This window comes from Passer domesticus, chromosome 13, assembly GCF_036417665.1.
Source record: "Passer domesticus isolate bPasDom1 chromosome 13, bPasDom1.hap1, whole genome shotgun sequence".
Classification (NCBI taxonomy): Eukaryota; Metazoa; Chordata; class Aves; order Passeriformes; family Passeridae; genus Passer; species Passer domesticus.
The window spans coordinates 15,783,697-15,805,954 of record NC_087486.1 but is presented as its reverse complement, the minus strand read 5'-3'; the positions used below and the strand labels follow the sequence as shown (position 1 = coordinate 15,805,954).

Sequence of the window (22,258 nt, the reverse complement as noted above, 5' to 3'; positions counted from 1 at the left end):
TGCTTCATCTGAGTTTTCCAGCTGGAACCTCTGCCTGAGTACAGATTTGCCCAGAGCACTGTGCAGACCATTTACCAAGGTAGCCTCACCTCATTAGGAGTAATGGAGTCATTTCTAAGTATGATCAGGTTTTGTGCACTCTGCCCACTTTGTCCTGTCAGATGCCTCTCAGTCACCACTGCAGAGGGACCAGTAGTTCCTGTTGGGCCACAGGTATTGTAAAACATGAAAGTGTCACTTCCTGATCCTGCAGTCAGGCAGGCCTTATAGCAGTAGGTCTTAGTGAGAGACCCATTGCCCCTCACTTCAATGAAATGGGGCTGCACTTTTAAACCTTGGGGCAATCTAGCATCAATGTTGTTGTTGGCCTGCTTGTACAATTCAGCAGAGTTCCATTCTCTGACCGTACAGCACCCTGCACAGCAGGAGCTCCCATACAGACTGTATCTGTAGCACTTGATGATAGAAAGCCCAATGATTGTGAAAAGGAAAACGAAGGAGACGGCGCTCAAAGCGATAATGAGATAAAGAGTGACCTCTGAGTAATTGCTTGGGCTTTTAAAGTGTCTTCTTCTATCAGGGATGATTTTGGAAACTCTGTCCACCACAGCAATAGTGATGGCTACTGATGAGGACATCGATGGCTCTCCATTGTCTCTCACCTCCACCGTCAGGTTGAAAGTAGGTGTGCTGTCCTCCCCCAGCTTGCGAGTAGTCCTAATCTCCCCAGTATGGAGCTCTATCCTGAACAAACCTGGATCTGAGGTTTGCACCAGGTAGAAGAACAACCAGGCATTTTGTCCTGAGTCCCCATCAATGGCTATAATTTTGGTTACCAAATATCCAGCATATGCCGAGCGTGGGATCATCTCCAGGGCTGCGGAAGTGTTGGTTGAGGTAGGATACAGAATCTGTGGAGCATGGTCATTCTCATCCACCACGTAGATGTAGACAGTGACAGTGCTGCTCAGTGGTGGGACCCCAGCATCCTGAGCCTGGACAATCACCTGGAACTCCCTCAGTGTCTCATAGTCAAAGGACCTGACAGCATACATGTTGCCACTGTCAGATTTAATGGAGACATAGGAAGCAACTGGTAGCCCTTCAATCTCTCCATCAAGTAGAGAATAGGACACATAGGCATTTTTGGCGACATCTGGGTCAGTGGCTTTAATAGTGCACAGGAAGGCTCCGAGGGGGTTGTTCTCAGGGATGTAAACTGAGTACACAGGCTCCTCGAAGCGTGGAGGATTGTCATTGATGTCAGAGATCTCCACATGGATCACCTTCTGGGAGGACAGAGGGGGGCTCCCAGAATCAGTAGCAGTAACTGTGATGTTGTAGGCTGCTGCTTTCTCATGGTCCAGTTTGCCCTGGGTGACCAAGGTGTAGGAGTTCTTGAAGGAGTTGAGAGTGAAGGGGAGGCCGGGGGGAATGCGCAGGCTCACCTGCTTGTTCAGCCCTGAGTCCTGGTCAGTGACACTCATCAGGGCCACCACAGTTCCTGACCTTGCATCCTCTGGCACTGGGCTGTACAGAGAGGTCAGCTGCACTTCAGGAGCATTATCATTGGCATCCACAATGTTGACCAGCACCTTGCAGTGCCCAGCCATAGAGACAGGGCCCTGATCAGTGGCTTGTACATAGATCTCATAGGAGGATGCCTCCTCATAGTCCAAAGTGCCATTAACCCGCACCTCCCCTGAATGAGGGTCCACACTAAAGAGCTGTCTCACCTTCTGGGGGGTGTAGCTGCCGAAGGAGTAGATCACATCCCCGTTAGGGCCCTCATCCGGGTCTGAGGCATTGAGTTTGACCACTAGCGTGCCAGGCAGGGAGTTCTCCAGAAGGCTCACGGTGTAGGTGGAGCGGTCAAAGGCAGGTGGGTTGTCATTGGTATCCACAACTCGCACAGAGATCTGAGCTGTGCCGGATTTGGGGGGATCCCCACCATCCACAGCAGTCAGCACCAGCTGCTGCAGGGCACTCTGCTCCCGGTCCAGTGGCTGCTGCAGCACCAGCTCCAGGAGTTTGCTGCCACTCTGGAAGCCTTTAAGGTCCAGGGCAAAGTGGCGATTGGGGCTGAGCAGATAGTTCTGCACAGAGTTGGTGCCCACATCGGGGTCCTGGGCACTCTCAATGTGGAAACGGGCCCCGGGCACGGCAGACTCACTGATCTCCAGCCGGTAATCCTGGCGGGGGAACCGCGGCGCGTTGTCATTGATGTCCAGCACCTCCACCTCCACGTTGTGCACCTCGATGGGCTGCTCGATGACCAGCTCCAGGCTGAGGAAGCAGGAGGGGCTCAGCTCGCAGAGCGCCTCGCGGTCCATGCGCTCCCGCACCAGCAGCGCCCCGCGGCCCAGCTCCAGCTCCAGGTACTGCCGGCCGCTGCCCGAGGTGATCCGCGCTCCCCTGGCCGCCAGCCGCCGCGGATCCACGCCCAGGTCGCTCGCCACGCTGCCCACGAAGGCGCCGTGCGGCAGCTCCTCCCGCACCGAGTAGCGGAGCGGCCCGCCCGCCGCCCGCCCGGCGCACAGCCCCAGCAGCAGCAGCGGGCCCAGCACCGCCGCCATGGCCGGGGCGGGGGTGGCTACGGGAGCAGCCGGAGCCGCCGAGCCCGGCCCCGGCCCGGCCTCACTCCCCGCCGCCGCCCGGCCGCCTCATGCAAGCGGCGAGCCGCAGCCGCCCGCCGCCCCCGGCCCCGCCGCCGCCCGGTCCATGCTCGCCGGCTGCGCCAAGCGGCCGCTCCGACCTCTCTCCCTCCGGCGGCTCTCAGGAGGATGAGGAGGAGGAAGGAGGAGGGACCGGGACTCGGCGGATCCGCTTTCTCGCGCTCCAGCTGCTGCGCGGGAGGAGGCGGGGGTGGGCGCTAAGCCGCGGCTGGCGCGGGTTCAGCACCTGGGCCGGGAACAGCGGCACGGCGGCCCCGCCCGCCCGCCCGGCCCGGCCCGGCCCCGCCGCCCGCGCCCACGTGTTGCGGCCCCGCCGAGCCCCGGGACCCCGGCGCCGCCGGCCGCCCAGCCGGGAGGGGCGCGGCTCCTGCGCCGTGCCGTGCCGTGCCGTGCCGTGCCGTGCCGCCGCTCCTCGTCCCCGCCCCGGCTTCGCTGCTGAAGCTTTGGGGGCGGCTGGGGGAGCTGACAGCTGCGTTCACTCGTGGACCTGCTGCTGCTGCTGCAGCGCTGAAGTACGTCCGCTGGAGAGGGTTAAATCAGCGCAGAGCTCCGAAAAAAAAAAAATGGGCTTCCAGCCAGGTCTGGTGCCGTTTGTGTGCTTGCTGCTGCAGTGGGTTTGACGACCTCTTTCTTGGAGACCTGCCCCTCTGGTCCCTCGGAGATTCATCCTTGCTGCAGCACCATCCCCCTGCCCAACCTCTATGGGCACCCCTGAGCTGCTTGCCACTTCTCCTCGGCTGAGAGAATTCTGCAAGTCACACCCATGAGTTACGAGCATTTAAGGTGAGCCTCAGTTTCTCATCCAATGCAATACACAGGCTCAAGGTGATCAGGTGCAGCTGCAGAGAAGGTGGAACATGATCTGTTTTCCACTTTGAGTTTTTTCCTCCTCTCCCCTTGTGACAGAGGACTGACAAAAAACAGTCATGAAATTGAACAAACTCAGCAGTGGGGGTGGAGATGCTGCACCTGCAAAGAGTTTTACCCCAATGTCAAAAGTCCCAGCAAAGACAATGAACTTAAACCACCTAAGTCACTAAAGTGAGAGATTTCTGAGACAAACCATAGGCTATAGTCCTATGTGCTATGCTGCACCTACTACCCAATTCAGGAGCTCCTTCCCTACAAGTGTTTCTTTCCCTACTGTTCTTTTTTTCCCTTTCTTTCCCCATAAAGACTTTTGGAACATCCAAAAAATCCTCTGTGGATTGAGCTGTTCTATCAAGGGGAGGGGTGACCCCAACATTCAGCTCTTTCATTGCCCTTTGTTGGCCTGGGCACCCCTCACCTTGAGAACACTATAAATTTCTAATGTTTTTACTCAAACATGTCTGATGCACAAACCTCAGAGGACAACTGCCCTCACTCTGACTCAGCACCACTAAGAACTGCTACCAATCTATCAGCTTTTATGTGTGGCCACCTCTACCAGAAGAGACAACATTACCCCATTTTGGCTGATGATTCCTTTATTCTCAGCCCATCTTTGTGGCTCAAATATTTGCCCTTGTATTTATTCTGATGTACGCAGTATCCCAGTATCTGCAATTACTGCTGTCAAACCACCTGTCCTGGCTTAGGGCAAATTTGGGAGAGAATCTTTGAAGGAAGTGTCCTGTCACCCCAGGACACCACCCAGCACTGTTTTTATTTTTAAGTAGAATAAATGTAGGTCTGTGCAAACCAATAAGAGCATCTAGAGATGCCAAGTGCCTAGAACAACTGGAAAATTGCCCATTTCAACCAGTTGCCAGCAGCTAAACACTTAGAAAAAAATTAACTTCAATTTTTTGGCTAGGTACCCACCCTCAAGACCACAATATTCACAGATTCAGGACAAAATATCTTGACAGTCTCACCAAAAAAAGAAAAAAAAAATACACGTGCCAAACAACAAAACCCCCACCAAGCAAAACAGAAGAAACCCCCACCCATCAAAGAATCCACTACCCTGCTGACTGCAATAAAAATAAAAGTTATAGCAGCACTAACATACATGGACTATACAGCCATGTGTCAAACCAACTTGCAGCCATCATGTAAGACAGAAGCCTGAACAGAGACACCCTCAGTTTTCCAAAAATCACACCATGATTTCACCAGATAGTCCACAGATCATCTCTGCCCCACACCTCCAGGTGTTCACCCACAGAGTCCTCTAACAAACATACAGAACACCAATAAAAGGCCAAAAGCCCCAGCAACACTGGCAACATCTAAGGCCCTGCCTTAAAGAAGATGACAATGAAAACTCTCCAGGAAATGGGCAATGCCCGTGGCTGGGAGGTGGTGGCAGATCAATCTCGTCTCTGTAGGCAACAGCTTTCTACCACAAGCTGATTTTACTCTGTGTGAATAAAACTCATCAATCACACATCCAGGGGCGTTTAGTACCAGCAAGGAACCTTTCTCTCTGTGTCTGGACCTCAGTGAGTTACCTGTGGTAGACATTCAGGCTCTGCTCGAGTGTATTTCAGCAAGGCAGGGCTGATGAACCCCAAATCCTGGCCCACCTCACTGTTTGCATTGCCTCGGTTCATCTTTTCTCTCACCCTGTGTGTCAGTGGGCAGCTGAGACTGTGCACAGCCAAAGTTTTGCAAAACACCACAGAACATAAAACTGAATAGAGGTAATACACATATTCCATAATATGTTCATTCCCATCAAACTTGTCTCTCAACCTCAAGTTCTTAGAAAATTTTCCTCCTACTTTTAGAATTGTAAGATCTAGGATTGCCTGGCCTCTTGCCTTTTTTGTAAGTTTTATAGCACCAATAAAATATTACTCTGATAGTCATTGTATAAATTGATACTATAGCTCGGCTTATTTACAGTAGCACTGCACAAATGTCACAGTCTTTCTCAAAAAGCTTGCTTTATGAAGTTAATGCTGACTATAGAGTGGATAAGGGATATACCAAAATGTGTTCTGTTCTGATTAAATGTTCCCCAGGTCCTTTTAAATCTATATAAAATTCATCAATGGTCATAATAATTTTAGTTATTTCTCTCAGCTTCAGTGTTAATGCTGAGTCAGTCCTGCAGGTTGTGATTTTAATTCAGGAAGAACTTCAATTGAGAAAATACTTCAGGGTCTGGTCTGTAGTAATATTGATTTTTCTAGTAATAGACAAAAATTGAGACACAGAAAAATGTAATTTCAGTTTCAATTGAATCAAGTTTTAGAGGCTTCCTAGTTTCTTTTGTCCCCAGAATTTTCCTTTTCAGTAATTTCTTGAAATTTCATCTAAGCATTAAAATTTTGAAACACCTTCAAACCTCACTAAAGAAAAATGTACCCATTGAGTTCAGAACAATGCACATGAGCAAGAGAATCAGAATTCATCCCTGCAGCAAAACCAGCTGATAAAGCTGATAACCTCTGGAGTGATTGGGTACTGCCTGTCTGCAGTATCTATATACACAGACCTCTGCTATTTGCTGACATACAAAAACTGCACTGCTTTAATTAGCTTGGCTAAATTAAATAGCCCAAGTACAAACATACAGGTGCAGCAAAGAATACTGATTTTATCAAGTCCTGCACAAGAAAATCAAATCTGTCTCAAGACAGTTATACATTGATACGTATATACCCCAGCAGGCACTGTAATATAACTATTTCAGTATGGAAAATCCTCACATTTCTCTGCAAGTCTTCCTTTAAACTGTTCCACATATAGATATTCCTGAATTAGTAGCAGCCTGATGCAGTGCCACAGAAACATGTCTGTGCAGATTATTCTCTTGGTAATGACACAATTATATACAGATACACCTCTGTAGGTATTTAGGCCCTTGAAAAGTTCATTCATTTCAAATCACACTTACACAAGTCATGTTTTTAATATGAATTTGTAACAAGGATCTCATAAACTTGCTTGGGCGGGCAGCAATAAATTTCTGTTCAATTTGCTTCACTGCAGAACACTAGGCAAAGTCCTTCCTCTGGATATTTCTGAGTCTCATACAGCAAAAGGAGAGAGAAAGACATATTAGAGACCAGAAAGATGTGGATATACAACACGTAAACTGAAGAACTCCAAGGTGTTTTTCCATCTGAACATTCATTTCACTTCTTTGTAAATAATTTCACTTTCAGTAACTCATGTCCCTTAAACATTTGATTCAATGACTCAGTGTCCTTTCTAAAGTGGTGGGAAGAAACCAGCTCCAAGCACTGGGCTCCAGATTTCACAGCACATAGGTTTTTAGTAGCAATGAGATTGCTTGAGTATTGTATAAAAAAGACATGGTTTCAGCCTACTGATACAACTGTGTGCAACAAATATGGAGACAAGTCCACAAAATCCATAGTTTAGCCATTAATAAACAGGTAATTTGTGTCATTCTCCAGAAAAAAACTCGATTTCCTCTATGTGCCTGCTTGTATTTGGTGCCTGCAATTTGTCTGCCTTACTTAGAATTAAATCAAGTGCAGAGAAAGGAACATCCATCAGTCACAGGCCAGATTACATCAACCAAAGTGGAAAAGATTACCAATAAATTGTAAGGGAATTATGAGTTTGTGCAGCTTCTTATATACAGTTTTTTCCTGTGAGCATCATCTTCTAGTCCATGGGTTATGAAGTTGATAGAAAAAACCATTTTGGTGTTTTAAGGGGGACTCATGCTACTTCTTCAGTTCAGTCCCATCTTTCACTTCATGTTCTTAGGATTCCTGGAATCTTCTGCAACCCTACTCACTTCAGTGAGGACCCCCTCAGCTCTTCTCTGAAGGAGACTGTACAGGACTTTTTCTGGTGACTTCCCATGCTTCAAGGACTGAGCAGGAAGGTACTCCCTAGAGGTGTGGCAACATAAAGGTCTGCATTCTGTATGGAATTTCTTGGGGATGTGGGATTCCCACTTCTCCTAAAAATGCTACAAAATGCCTCCCTGAGGGAATGTGAACTACTTATTTCTATACTCAATTTCTTTGCTCCTATGCCCCAGTCATCTTCCACACTTGAATTACTTGTTGACAAGTCATCTTTTCATTTGGAACCTGCCTCTCCCATATTTGAAATAGACAGACCCTCTGCCAAATTGCTCAGCTGGATTGGCTCTGTTCTTTCATGGCTTTCCTTAAATCCACTTTCCCATTGGTAGGAATCTAAGTGGTGAGAATTTCTTTTTGTATCACAAGCATCTGAAGCCAGGCTATTTAAAACATTGCTGTTATGGGAACCAAGGCTGCTAAACAGCCAGAAAAATCCTGTTTGTATTTAGGTCACAATTTCTTTGCAATAATGTAACTTGCTTGTTCTAGAAAACGTCTTGTAAAGAAATTGGGGTTGGGGTATGGAGGGGGGTTGGTGTTATAAATTTCAATTGAGATAAACTACAAAGATGCATAGAAAAAAATTTCTTTTATTCCCCTCTCACCAGAGTACATTTTGTACATTTCTCACTTCTAGTCTAAATTTTAAGGATGGATATGTCTGACTCATTCGGTTTGTCTTCTGCTATATTTTTCTGATGACTTTAAAATGCTTTTGTAATTTACTGCACATAATGTCACACACTGTGCCATTCTAAATGAAAGGACATTAACAATGTGGACATCAACAAAACAACTTTCACTTTTCTAAAGTCACCACCAAGCCTGTAAGTGTTGCCAAATATTTTCTTGAAGGTTTTGGTTGGTTTTTTCCTTTATCACCATTATCTCTCTTTGGAGACAGAGACTTTACCACTTGTCCATGCAGGCTGAGATTCTCCAGCTCAAGCAGGTACCACTAAATTTCACCTCAGTGAACTTGTGAGGCACACTGGAGTCAAGTTTCTTCCAGGTGATTATAATTTAATTTATTTCTCAGCTCTAGCTACTGCTTTTCTCCATACTTATATTCACATGTGTTGCATGGCCCTCTTTAGAATTTGAGTTCTTTGATAAGGCTATGAGGCAGCTCTGGCCCTCCTGAAACTTCTTTGAATGTTTAATTGAATGTGTACATATGAATTCATAAATGAGTCAGCATTTGCCTGGAAACTGAAGACTCAATTTAGTTTTCTGTTTTAAAAACCACTTCTGTGCTCATTCCCTAAGAAGTGCCTTCCTCATAAGCCACAGGATGTCCATTCACTTTCTCCCTTTGTGTTAATTTTCCATATTTCTCTCCCCTCAGCATCCTAGGACCTTTACATTTGTCCTTGTGGCTATACAAGAAATACACTGTGTTCCAAAATGATGCTGATAAGGTATGCTGAGGTCTCCTTTTCCCCTCGTTTTTGTCTACACAATTCAGATAAGTAGGAAGCTAAGCACCAAACAGTGGCACAGAACCAATGGAAATGGAGACCTAGCCATAAAAATAGAGGGCAAGAATCAAAAGTACAAGCAAGGAGTAATATGAGGAACAGTCACCTTCTTCACTGCTGAGAAAGACCAAAGGCTTTTTCTTTAGAGCCTGGCAGTGCCTCTCTTTAATAGGGAAAAGAGATCAGGTTTGTATTATTAAAGACTGTACAAGTACCCAAGTATTCCCTCTCTTGAAAACACATGCTGAGTTACATCTATTAGCTTTGTTTATACTCCCTGCTTACTCCTAAAGTGTGTCTTAGAAGTTAACAACCTAAACCTGAATCTGCCAGGTTTGGATCTAACAAGGAACTGGCAATTTGTTGGGTTTGAAACCACACTGTTTTAATGATGACCTGAGTTTGCCTTTGAGTCTGTTGGCATTATTGACTGTCAATGTTCTAACTGTAACCTGCACACCTTGTGCTGGATCAGATTTTGCTTTTTGGGAGGTTGGAGTTTTCTCCACCTTCATCTTCACTTTTCTTTCTTGCTCTCCTGCTCACTAATGACTTTTCCAGGTTTGTTCCATTTCCTAATAACATCTCCGTGAATTCTCTTAGTTCATGAAAGTACATCAAGCAACAGAATGATAAATTTAAGTCATAAAAGCATATCTTAAATTTTGATTTCAATGCCTAATTTATTGAGACCTGTATTTGGGCAATCATATTCAGTTCAGAGCCACAAAACAACGTGAAAGATCTCCTTTCCTCAGCAGCTGCCCTGCTAAGGTACTAACAGGATTAGCTCTTGTAATGAACAGTTAACTCATGCTTTTGTTATTCAGAGATGCTTTCACTGCAACTTCCTTTTACAAGCCTGCCTAATCCATCCTTAACACCTCTAAAATGTTGCAGACCTTTCACTGAGAGAGGGAGAGAGAACCCAGCCCAGACTCACCAGTCTCACCGGTGCCACTCTGCCTCCTGGTATTTTCAAAGCACCAGCTGAAGCAGGCATTAACCTATTAACCTCTAACTGGGCTGGAATATCAGCATTCTCTCACCAAAGCACACCCACATGCAACTTCAGTCCTGTGTGACAATTTAAATGTGATTTAAGTGCTTTGTGCTTATTCCCTAGACAGGAATTCCTTCCAATACACATTCGCTGCAACCACCCCAGGCAGTCCCAGACACAAGTAGAAAGCTCAGATGCACAACTAATGTATCTAAGCTGTGTTCCTGTTGCTCAAATTTTTTTCTAGTCCTTTCTTTCTCTGTGGCACTTACAATGGTTTGGGTTGGAAGGGACCTTAAAGCTCATCTAATTCCAGCCCCTGCCATGGCAGGGACACGTTCCACTGTCCCAGGCTGCTCCAAGCCCTGTCCAACCTGGCCTTGGACATTTCCAGGGATGGAGCCGCCACAGCTGCTCTGGGCATCCTGTGCCAGGGCCTCACCACCCTCACAGGGAAGAATTTCTTCCTACTCTCTCCACATCTCCACTCCAAAGCTGTATGGGAGGTTGGCTCTGAACTACAAGGGTCTGATTCAAACTACCAGGATATTCTCACACAGCACCAAGCTACAACTTGCTCCTGAAGTTAAATATGTAAAGCAGCACAGAAGTGATGGGCAGATTTCCTCAAATTAACATCAGACCCAAAATGCTCTTATATTGAGTTGTACAGAGCTGCCCTAAATTTCTCAAATTAATATAACAAGTTCTACCTAATCACACTTAAAAGTGTAACAATGACTTTCCCTTTCAAGGTTGTATTTTAGAATTAACTGCTTGATTGCTCTTTTTTTGATGTTGGACAAACTCAATGTCAACTTAGCCAGGAAATTCAATCATTACAGCTATGCTTTTTAAAACAGAAGTGAAGCAAATCATGACCTCTGCCTGTGGCTGGTGCAGTCAGACAGAAGTCCCAAGCTTTCTACAGCCAGAGGCTCAGCCATCACCAAGCCAGAGAAGGCAGAGCTGTTGATATATCATGGTCATTTCTTGCTGTAGAATGGATGAGCAGCCAAAGGAACAATGAAGGTGGTGATCTTGGGCTTCCAGAGTTCAACAGCACAAACACAGGTTGGGTACAGGGTGTTTTCACCACACCTGCCACAACAGAGCAGCCAGATAGGGTGTGGAGTGAACCTGTGCATGTCTGGATTAGTCATTGTTTAGATTTGCAATTATCTGTGTAGTGGGAAGGAAGAAACTTGACCCCAAGGACAAAGAGAATCACAGAATATGCTGAGCTGACCCAGAAGGATCATTGAAGTTCAACTCCTGGCCCTGCACAGGACACCCCAACAATCCCACCCTGTGCCTGAGAGTGTTGTCCAAACACTCCTTGAATTCTGGCAGGTTTGGTGCCTCAAGCACTGCCCTGGGAGCCTATTCCAGTGCCCAACCACCCCCTGGGTGAAGAAAATGTTCCTAAACCTGCCCTCCTGTCCCTGGTCACCAGGGATCAGCGATCAGTGCCTTCCCCCCATAAGGAAATTGTGGACTGCTATGAGATCTGCCCTCAGTCTCCTCTTCCCCTCTTTTCTCCTCTTGGGGAAAATATCCACCACAGAATCCCCCCAGCTTTTAGCATAAATGGGAAGGGCTTTGCTGAGCAACATGATACACGTGCCATATCTCATGCAGCCCAATAGAAAACTAAACCCCTTCAACTATTTTAAAGAGCAGCTGAGAGCCATAAAGGAGGCAGGAGGAGATTAGAGTGCAGACTCCATAAAACACACTGAATATGTGAGGATTTTTTAATAAGACCAGTACTCTGCTCCACAGCTTTCTGTATTTCATGTGTCTGCATGGAATGGCTAAGCAAGGAAAGTAGGGCAGGAAAATATTTCATTTTGTTTGCTAATTCTCAGCAGGCATTTCTGAGCTTAGAAGATTTTTACTTCAAATCCTATTACAAAAAAATCTTTCTGCCCAAACTGTGGTGTTCTTGGACTATTTATAACCTATAGCCACATATATGGTGGGCAAAATGTTAATACTGCAGATTCTGCTGATATTATCTGACCTCAGGACACATCCCATTGATTTCCTTACTCAGCAGAACCAGGAGCAGCATTTGACCCTGACTTACACTCTCTGCTAAATGATTTTGGTTTATATTTGTGTTTCTCTGCAGGGTGCTGGCACACAGTGGGATTCCACACCCTCCTTGCTCCCAACTCTCCCTTAAATAGATACACCAAAGCTTGGGTTTTTTTCCTTTTTTACTTTTTTTCCATTGACTTGGAATCTATATTCCAGCCATTTTAGCCCTTTACTGCACTTTTCAATCTCAGTCATATTTAATAAGGTTATCAGAACAGCACAGAGGATTGGATTCCAGCTGTGCACTTCCACGTAGTACCTGATAATGTACCAAAATAGTCTGAAAGTAATTCCATGCAAAAAAAAAGCCCCAGCAACAATTTAGCTTCCTCATTTCTTGTGAGCACTTAATCAGTAGTTAGAGTTCATTATGTGTAACTAATCTGAATTTTTCCTGTCTTTAATCCATGACTTGCACCCATTTACTTTCTTTCCTTCTGCATGCAAAGATTTGCAAAAAAAATTATTTAGGTTTAGTATAAAGACAAAATGACTCTAAGTGTGTGCAAATGTTCAAGCACACAAAGAAAATGCAAAACAAGGAATAACAGGAAAACAATACATTAATTGCTACAGAGGACCCTATAAGAGGTTTTAATCCAAATTAATGAAGAGGAGGAAAATTACCTAAAATAAGGTGTAAAGAAGATGGAGAAGAGAACGGAAGCTTTAAGATGCACAGTGGGGAATACAAGAGAACTATGAAATTAAAGAATTTTACTTAAGACTATAAAAGGTGAAATGAAACAATGATGCAAAACATCCCAGACATAACCCATTGCTAATGGGCTTCAGGGACAGGTCCCAGAGCAGTCTCTTGGCACAACTGAACGAGGCTGTGAGCCATGACAGCCAATGTCCCTTGTCCCAAAGCACTGCACACAAGTGACCCTGGTCACCAGTGACCACCAGGCACTGATGTTTGGGACTATGTGGGTGTGAGTGTGCAAAATCTAGCAAGAAAATGAGTGAGAGTGGGATACTTCAGGGATTTGCAGAATAAAATTACTTCCTTTTCCCTGCCACAAGATCTTACACTTACTTCTGTAACCCTGATTTTCTGCATAATAATTCCACTCTTTTGTGCAAGACTCAATTTGCACAGACCCTGAGAGGGGTAAGAGTTGAGTCTGAAAGGATGAGGCTGATGCCAGAAAATGCTGTGAGCAACCAAGTTAAAACAAAACCACAGACAACACTGTGTGGAGGGCCCAGAGAAGGAAAAGCAATAATGGTTCTTACAACCCAGAGAGACTTGAGGAAAGGGATGAGGCACAGCTGTATGAGGTCTCTGCTCCAAGTGCACTTCCCGACCTGCACACAGACACCAGCTCCTGCATCCTTCCTCACCATTCCTCAGGCTCCAGCACCACTGCTGCTATTGCTGCTGGAGAGCAGGACCAGCTCCAGGCAGCTGCAGGGGGTGCAAGGAGCAGAGCAGGAGGGAGATGAGATGGGAGCAGTCTGCAACATCTCTCAACTCATCCCCTGGATGGGCACAGCAACAGAGAATGAGGCAGCAGTGATGAGGTTTTAGGAAATACAAGAACTGTAATATCAAACGCTGTATTAAAAAAGGGTTTGGTTGCATGGCATGAAAAATCCTGTGTTGTACAGGCTGACAGGCTTACCTCAGGGTGAAACAGTGGCCAAGGTACTAAGATGAGGGTGGAAAGCCACTGATCACAGCTGTCCAGTTCAGGACCTGTATGCCCAGCTTCAACACTGCTGTGACAGCTCTGTCAGATTCACCAGTGCAACAAATCCACCCCTGATTTATGGCATCTGAGAGTTCTTGGAAAGGGGAGCAAAGAAAAAGGGAGATGCAACATATGAGGTGGGGCAGATTATTATCAGAAGCTCAGAGGAAGGCATGAGAAGTAGTGACACTCATGCAGTAACAGGAAGGAAAAGAAAATGCCCTGGAGCTAAACCGGTGCTTTAGAAACCAAGAGGAGACAAAGGCAAGGTGGAGGCAGAGGCAATTGATCACACATCATAAAAGCAGGAAGTCAGGGGAGCTGGGTTCTGTTCACTGTTACATCAGGGACTTCATGATTTTTGGCAAGTATCTTAATTGGTTCCTAAGATGTCAGCAATATCTGGGCTCAAATGGCCACAGCAACAAGGTTTAAAGCACTGGATACTTCGATAGTCTCAAGCAATAAAGTATATATGCACATGTATAATTTATTATTTGCACTAGGTGCTGAAGAGAAATAAGTGTTTGGGGATTTTTAAGTAAGCATTAAGTAAATCTGTTCTCAAACTTCCCTTTGGAATTCTTAAAACCTTAGTGACACAAAATATTTGTGGCTTAAATTTAGTAAGACTTCAATATTTGTTTCCTTGAGCACTAGAGTCCTTACTGAAGAGATGAGTGATTGACCTAATTAAAGATTCCTTTTTAAAAAAGGAATAAAAATATTCCTTTAAAAGCCGGACTGGTGTTTAGCAGGAGTTAGTGCTGTAGTATTCATGCAGAATTACCTTTGCATTTTGCATGGATTATACACATGGCAAAGCCAAACTTTTTTGGTGTACTGGGGGAAACCCACGCTGTTTGTAGCAGTTCCTGGTACAGAGGCAGAGGCTGTGGGATGCAGAGGACAGGGTATCCTGCCTGGTCCTCAGCTGCTCCTCCCACAAGGCACAGATCTCCCAACCTCACAGAATCCATCTGCTAGCCCTGGAACACCTCAAATGACACCAGGCTTCCAGCTTTTAACAGCTCAGCTGAGCTCAGCATATTCCTCCCATCATCGAACAGAGAAACCACAGCAGGACATGTGAGAATCTGAGTGATAAGCAGGGATGATGATATCAAATGTACCCTCTGAAATCAATCCCCTCTCCTTGTACTAATCAAAACATTGTCCTCCACAAGCAGATAAAGCTGCAGTGTCTCAGCATGACTCCTTGCATTTGATATTCCTTGCAAACTGTGTTCTTTGGAGACAGATTTTAGGGTTGTGCATTTGGAATACCAACTAGTAGTAGACACATGGTTAGGAAAAAGCTAAAATCATGTTCAGCTACACCAGTGTACCTCCTGGGTTTCGTTATCACTCTGAATAGTGGTTAAAGACAGAGTTTAGAGGCCTTCAGATGCAGTTCACTGAGAAGGACATATCCCCCCAAGCCATTACCATGGGAGCATTTCTGTGGAAACAGAGGCAGTCAAAGTCAAGGCTTATAGGAACACAAAATGCAGTGTGGTTCTGTCTGCTGGTTCAGTGAGAACAGGAGTCTGGGTCTGGTCCCTCTCTCAGGGGTTTATGGATTTTAAATCAGAGCGAAATATGAAAACATTTCTAAGGGTAGGAACTAGACCTCGGGAGAAGGTAAGGAAAAAGGGACAAGCATAGGGGAGGACAAAATAGAAACAGGAATAAAAAAGGTTTTGAAAGACAGGGAGGTACAACTAATCCATACTGCTATCATCTGGGTACTTGATCTTTTAACCATGAACACCATAGGTGTCTTTCTGCTGGGAGCAATCTTGACATTGTATTTTCACAAAGACTTTATTTTATCCTTTAATCCTTCATTCAAGAATTATGGCACTTAAAATCACCCACAATGGGAACTCTGCCAAATTTTAGCATTGCTGAGTTATTTTCTGGTCTTTTTATTGTGCTGAAATACAAAAGCCTGTAAAATCTCCAACCTCTCTAGAATCTCTCTGAAACAAATCATCTTCACTCCTGGTAGAAGTATTAGAAGAAAATAGCTGTTAGATTTCTTATGTATAAAATACTGTATCTGTTATCTTCCATTGAGGTACATCTGTTTAATTACTATCTTGTTGCATCATGCAATTAATTAAGCTATTTATGCTCATCTTTGATACGTATTTAATTCTCTTAGTTTCTTACACTTCTTGAATATTTTTTTAGTGACACTGTGAAACAGGCTGTCACAGACAAGGTGCTGCCTTCAACAGCATCCATGTACAGGACTCATTTCTGAACCTTTGTGCTAAAATTAGGGACCCTCCTCTTCCCTGCACCCTGGTCCTGGGCTGGGCACTGTGTTCCTTTTTGGTTTTTTTTCCCTCCAAATCCTCTGTCCTCAGTTCCAGTCCCAGGCTCAATTTTGGTCTGGGCCACAATCATACAACTGCAATTATCAGAAGGTCCTGCCAGCCCTTGGCTGGATCAGGGCTCTCTGCTGGCAGGACTCAGAGGGAGCTGAGCTTTCCAGCTCTACCAAGTAGAGTGAACAATAATTTCTCAAAAGTTTGTAACTCAGCCAGCCTTAGCAGCTCTTAATGGCTATCAAGCATGACACAAAGACCACTTCACAACAAATACCAAGTCCTTTTTTCAAAACATACTTCAGCAAGACATTGAAAGGAAAGATCAGACACATTGCACATCAAAAGCAGTGTGGGCAGCAGGTCAAAGGAAGGGATTGTGCCTCTCCTCTTGGCGTTGGTGAGACCCCACCTGCAGAGCTGCCTCCAGCCCTCGGGTCCCCAGCACAGGAAGGTCAAGGACCTGTTGGATTGAGTCCAGAGGAGGCCACCAAGCTGATCAGAGGGATTCACAGAATTCACAGAATCATAGGGTTGAATGAGACCTTAAAGATCATCAAGTACAACCCAGCCCCAACACCTCAACTAAACCCTGGCACCCAGTGCCGCATCCAGGCTTTGTTAAACACTCCCAGGGATGGTGACTGCACCACCTCCCCATTCCAGAACTTTATCACTCTTTCCAATAAAAACTTTTTCCTAATATCCAAGCTGAATTTCCCTTGGTGCAGCTTGAGGCTGTGTTCTCTGGTTGTGTCAGTGCTGCTGGAGACAGAGCCCAGCCCCAGCTGAGCACAGGCACCTTTCAGGAGCTGTAGAGAGTGATGAGGGCACCCCTGAGTCTCCTTTTCTCCAGGCTGAACACCCCCAGCTCCCTCAGTGGTTCCTCTCAGGGTTTGTGTTCCCAGCCCCTCTGCAGCCTCACTGCCTCCTCTGGATGTGCTCGAGTGTCCCAAGGTTCTTCCCAAACTGAGGGGCCAGAACTGGACACAGCACTCAGGGTGTGCCCTCACCAGTGCCGAGTCCAGGGGAAGGATGACGTCCCTGGTCCTGGATGGAGCACCTCTCCTATAAGGAAAAGCCGAGAGAATTGGGATTGTTCAGCCTGGAGAAGAGAAGCTTCAGGGTGACCTCACTGTGACCTCCCAGTACCTGAGGGAGTCTAAAAAGAAGATGGAGAGACACAATGGGCAAGAGAATGGAGTTACAGAACAGGGGGGAATGGCTTCCCACTGCCAGAGGGCAGGGCTGGATGGGATATTGGGAAGGAATTGTTCCCTGGCAGGGTGGGCAGGCCCTGGCACAGGGTGCCCAGAGCAGCTGTGGCTGCCCCTGGATCCCTGGCAGTGCCCAAGGCCAGGCTGGACATTGGGGCTTGGAGCAGCCAGTCTGAGAAATGACCAAACTGTGCAGTCAAACCTGTCTAACAGGTAATGCCCAGGTCCCACCCATCAGCACTCTGAGACACCTGAGGGTTCCTGTGATGACAGGGTTTCTCAGACCATTTTTGTAGGAAGTAATGGTATGAACACAGCCTAAAATGCTGGAAAGGTTTTGTTCATTCATCAGTGGACAGAGCTGAAAATACACAAGCCTATGGCTCCAACGCCACAAATTGCAACTGCTTTTGTTAAATAAAATAGAATATTTTTAAAGCTGCTCATACTTTTGAACTTCCTTTCATCTGTTACTGAGGTGGGAGATGGCACATTAACTTATCCTTTGGTTTAAGCAAAATATCCCCCTGTAAACAACACAGATTTGGTCCTGGAAGAAAATTTAGATTGGTTCTTTGGATACAAGATGCTACTGCTGACAGTAATTGCTGCTGGTCCACTTTTCCTCTGTTAAAGTATTTAGAAAAACAATCCTTTTGGAAGAATTATGACTGTATTAAAATTGCATGATATTAAGTGACTCATCACTATTTATAATAGTAACTAAAAAGTGGTTTTCAGGCAGAACAGTTTTATATATAAAATTTCACCACCTTTATTGGAAGCAAACCTGGCTTGAGCATTAGCAGTAGCCAAATATAAACTTGGAACAGTCTAAATATACAGCATTAAGGTTGATAAATAGAATAATTCTGCTACCTTTGAGGTGACTGGAAACCCTGGATACAGAGATGCAATAAGTTATGAGATAATGCAATATACATCTGTTTGAGATTGTTAATGTGTTTGGAATGGCCACAAATTATGGAGATTTTCCAGACTACACACATAAAACACTTACTCCAAGACTGTGATTAATTTAGAGCCAATATATTTTTTTACAAAGGAGAAAAAATATGTCAGCATTTTCAGAGGGGAAAAAACCTACAACGAAATTGTAGCTATTGTAACTCCACTCTCATTCTACTTCTGTTCTAACAGGATCTCTGTTCTACAGAAACTGCTAGGAGGGAGCAGGGACATTTCATCTCATCTTTGGCTTTTTAAACGACTTGGCCAGCCACTACGTTTCATTTTTTTTCCCCACCCAATAAAGTTTTATCCATACTGTCAGTTTAACAAGTTTTCCAGGAACCTCAGTTCCTACTTTACCCACATTTACCTCCTACCCTAGATGAGAATACAAACAAAACAGAAGAGAAACACTTGGTGATGAGCTATTAATTCATAGAATGGTGACAGCTTGATGGGTTTGGATTTTATTAAAAACCATCTGAATCCTCTTTGAGCAGGTTGAGGAAAGAAAACCATTTTCCATAGAACATGACATGACAACGGTACAGGGCCCCACCAGACTAAGATCTCCAAAGTGATAATATTTTTCAGTGCACATTTGTATTCTGCAGCTCTACTCTGACCACGATCAAGCTGGCATCTTTCCATGTTCTGTATTAGCTCGGGTTAATTTTTCCTCTAGTTATTTTAAATAAGGTGAGAGGCATTAGAGAGGTGAAATGCCTTGTAAAGAAGCACAGTGCTGTAAAAGAGAAGACAGGAATTTGCTAATTCTAATCCCTAGACAAATATATAATACGATTAAAACAAAGATGAAAGTGCAAATTGCAGTTCTAAACCAACAACCCCAGATCCTTTGAAGCTATTCCAGCTGGCAACTTTGACTGCACAAATTATTTGCTGGGGTGATTTTAGTTCACCAGGCCCAAAAAGGTGAGATAAGGTAGCAGTTATATCTCCTCTGACTGCAGAGAAAGAATCACTTCCTTTTTCCACCAAATCTCCTTCCAACCAATATGATATTGAAAACAAATAGCTTTAGAGATTGATTATCTTTAGGGTATTTGTGATTGTTCAATTAAAAAAAACCAAACAATAACCAAAAAAACAACAACAAAACATGCACACAACACTAAAACAAATCCAAACAAGTGAAGGATTCACTTGGAGGAATATATATAAATAATAGAATCAATGTAGGCCATATTCCACAAAATTAGTACTCTACAAAGAAGAAAACTGAGTCAGCTTCTCCATTCAAGACAACACAGAATCACAGACTATCTGAGGTTGGAAGGGATCTCTGGAGATTGGCTGGTCCAACCCCACTTCCTAACCAGGACCAAGCCAAGCAGGTTGTCTGGGACCACGTCCAGATGGCTTTTGAATATCTGCAAGGATGAAGACTTAACAATCTCCCTGGGCAACCTGTGCCAGTGCTCAGCACCCTCACAGTGGGAAAAACCCCAACCAACAAAACAAATTACTTCCGTTTAGGCAGAGCACCCTCCTCTTTTCTTCTCACTGGGCACCCTTGAAAAGAGCCTGGCTCTATTTTCATACAGTAATGAGATCCCCCCAGCCCCACAGCCTTCTCTGCTCTTGGCTAAAAAAGTCCCAGCCCTCTGTCTTCCCACACAGGAGAAATGCTTCAGTCCCTTTGCTATCTTAGAGGCCCACCACTGGCCTGTTCCCATAGCTCCACATCTGTCTTTTATTGAAATAACAAAGCTGAAAGACTGAATTCAAGCTTTCATTGGAATGTCTTCATACTATGGGTATGATCACAATCCTGCAAATTAATACATCTAATGAAAACTGCTCTAACCATAAGGATATAGCACCAATCTCCATATAACTTTTGGCTACAAAGCAGAACCTAAAAGCTGTCTAAAACAGGTTCCCAAGACACAGAGCAAACAGCTGTGTACTTCAAAAGATGAAAAGACCACTCAGCTATAAGGCTTCCCTGCTCCCTTGCTTCTGACCCCAACAAAGGAATTGGAAAAGGTTGAGAAATAACACCACAGAACATTTTGGAGTCAGTTCCTTCGGGTTTTGTGAGGGAACACCATAAACTTTGATTTTGCGGGCCAGTGGTGCAAAGATGCTTGACTTTTGCAGAGTAAGAAAGAAGTAAAAAGCCACTAAAAACAGTGTCAAGACCCAACAGACTAGGATCAGTCATAGGGGAGATGGAAGAACTTAACAGATCAAAATATTAAAATCATTCCTTTGGAGAAGAAAGAATCCAAAGAACAAAAATATGTTCATCTTCCTTAGAGAGACTGCTCAAAGACTAGAGGCTTCAAACCTTTTTTTTTCTCTTTTTTAATGTACCTTATTTCTATGATATTTAACTTCCAGTTGCCTTATTGGTCAAATTTGGTTTTGTTCTCCAAATGCCTCTGATAGCACCAAATCTTTGAGCTATTGCCCTGCCTCTTCTTTGCCTTAAAAATTCTCAATTAAATACCTTCATTCCCATGTGCCTGCTTGCCCCCTTTTTAGTTTGGGTGCTGGATTTTTTTTCACCATTCTTTTGATTAATTGTGATTTTAAATAATCTTTAGCAAGTCACAACTCCTTTTGTTATTTTGAAACAAGCAAGCTGTAACCCCAGAAATTTACACAGTTATATTGAGCCACACTAAAATCCAGCAGCTTATCTCCAATGGGAAGCAGAGGATGCACAGAGTATTGGTACAAAAATATAGCACACATGGACCAATCATCCCCTAGAGCCACCATTCCATTTTATGATAATTAATCTAATTAATCTGTATTTTCCTCTGTTTTCAGTATTTTGAGTGTGACATTGAATTACTCAAGGGAACAGAAATTGCTGTCACCAAGGAAGAAACACAAAGCTGAGAGTTAAAAATCCTCAATTTCCCACTACCTGATTTCCATTATAGATTTCTGAAAGAATTGATAACTAAAAGCATAGGAGTGAAGAGAATTTGTTTTGGCTTAGTTTTTTTTGTTGTTTTGTGGGGGTTTTTTTGTTTGTTGGTTTGGTTTTTGTTTGTTTTTTTAGTTTGGGGTTTTTTTTAATATGAAGCTGTCAAGTGTGAAGTAGAATAATCTCATTGAAGAAAAACAGCTGTAGATATTAATTTTAAATTGTGAAATCCAGCCTGTGTGACAACAAGCCCATTACCCTGTTTGTTTGAATAAAAATTTGGAGGAAAGGCTAAAAGAGAAATGAAGGTACGCTGAAAAGGAAGGAAAATAGTCATAGATTTATCAATTTCCTAGACTGGTTTTCAATTATCTTCAATAGAAACAAACTGAAATTCATCTCATCTATTCTGATTTTAGTAAAACATTGAATACAGTGCAACATTAAAAGTTTAAGACACAAGAAATTGGGCTATTCTAACAACAGTTCCAGAGGACAATCATATGGAATCATTCACTCCAAAATCTGGATATCTGTCAAGGTAAAAATCATTCATTTACTCTCAGTGCTGTCTTGTAGGCTTTGTCTAAACTCACATAACAAAGATGAGCAGGATGATTTGTTTTGAGCACATGACTAAGACTTTTTAACATCTAAGGCTCAAACATCCAGCATTTAGATGGATGAACTTAGGCAGAAGAACCATCTTGGGAATTAACCTTTATCCATCCACCTCTACCCCCAAAGAAATTCTGCAATAAAGCTATGTGACTGATTAACCAACTTATTAAAACTCTGGAGGAGGTAATTGGCCTCCCGAGAGGAATCAGGTGATGTATTCCCTATGACCTGGGCAAGGAAGTATTCCTGCCTACATAGGAAGTCCTTTCTCTGAAACATATGTAAGTCTGGTCACATATTTGCAACAAAAGCAAGAAATATATATCCAAAAATATATTTGACACTGAGAAGGGATATCAGCATAACCAGATAAGTGCAGAGGTGACCATAAGAAAAAAGACTGAAAGAGATCAACTTGTTCAGCTTGGTAAAATGCAGGCTAAGAAAGGATG

General features: G+C 44.2%; 1 protein-coding gene across 11 annotated transcripts in view; it reads right to left on the bottom strand.

The window, feature by feature from the left end:
* LOC135279919 (protocadherin alpha-C2-like) overlaps positions 1-22,258 on the bottom strand; it is a 179,108-nt gene that overhangs the window by 48,568 nt on the left and 108,282 nt on the right. For 3 of the 11 annotated variants that reach the window (XM_064387496.1, XM_064387501.1, XM_064387499.1), the window contains exon 1: positions 90-3,315. The exons of the other annotated variants lie outside the window; for them this stretch is intronic. In XM_064387496.1, coding sequence (XP_064243566.1) covers positions 90-2,576 — 2,487 coding nt within the window. In that variant the 5' untranslated portion in view covers positions 2,577-3,315. Of the gene's footprint in view, positions 1-89; positions 3,316-22,258 lie in introns of those variants that run through there. 11 annotated transcript variants of the gene reach the window in all.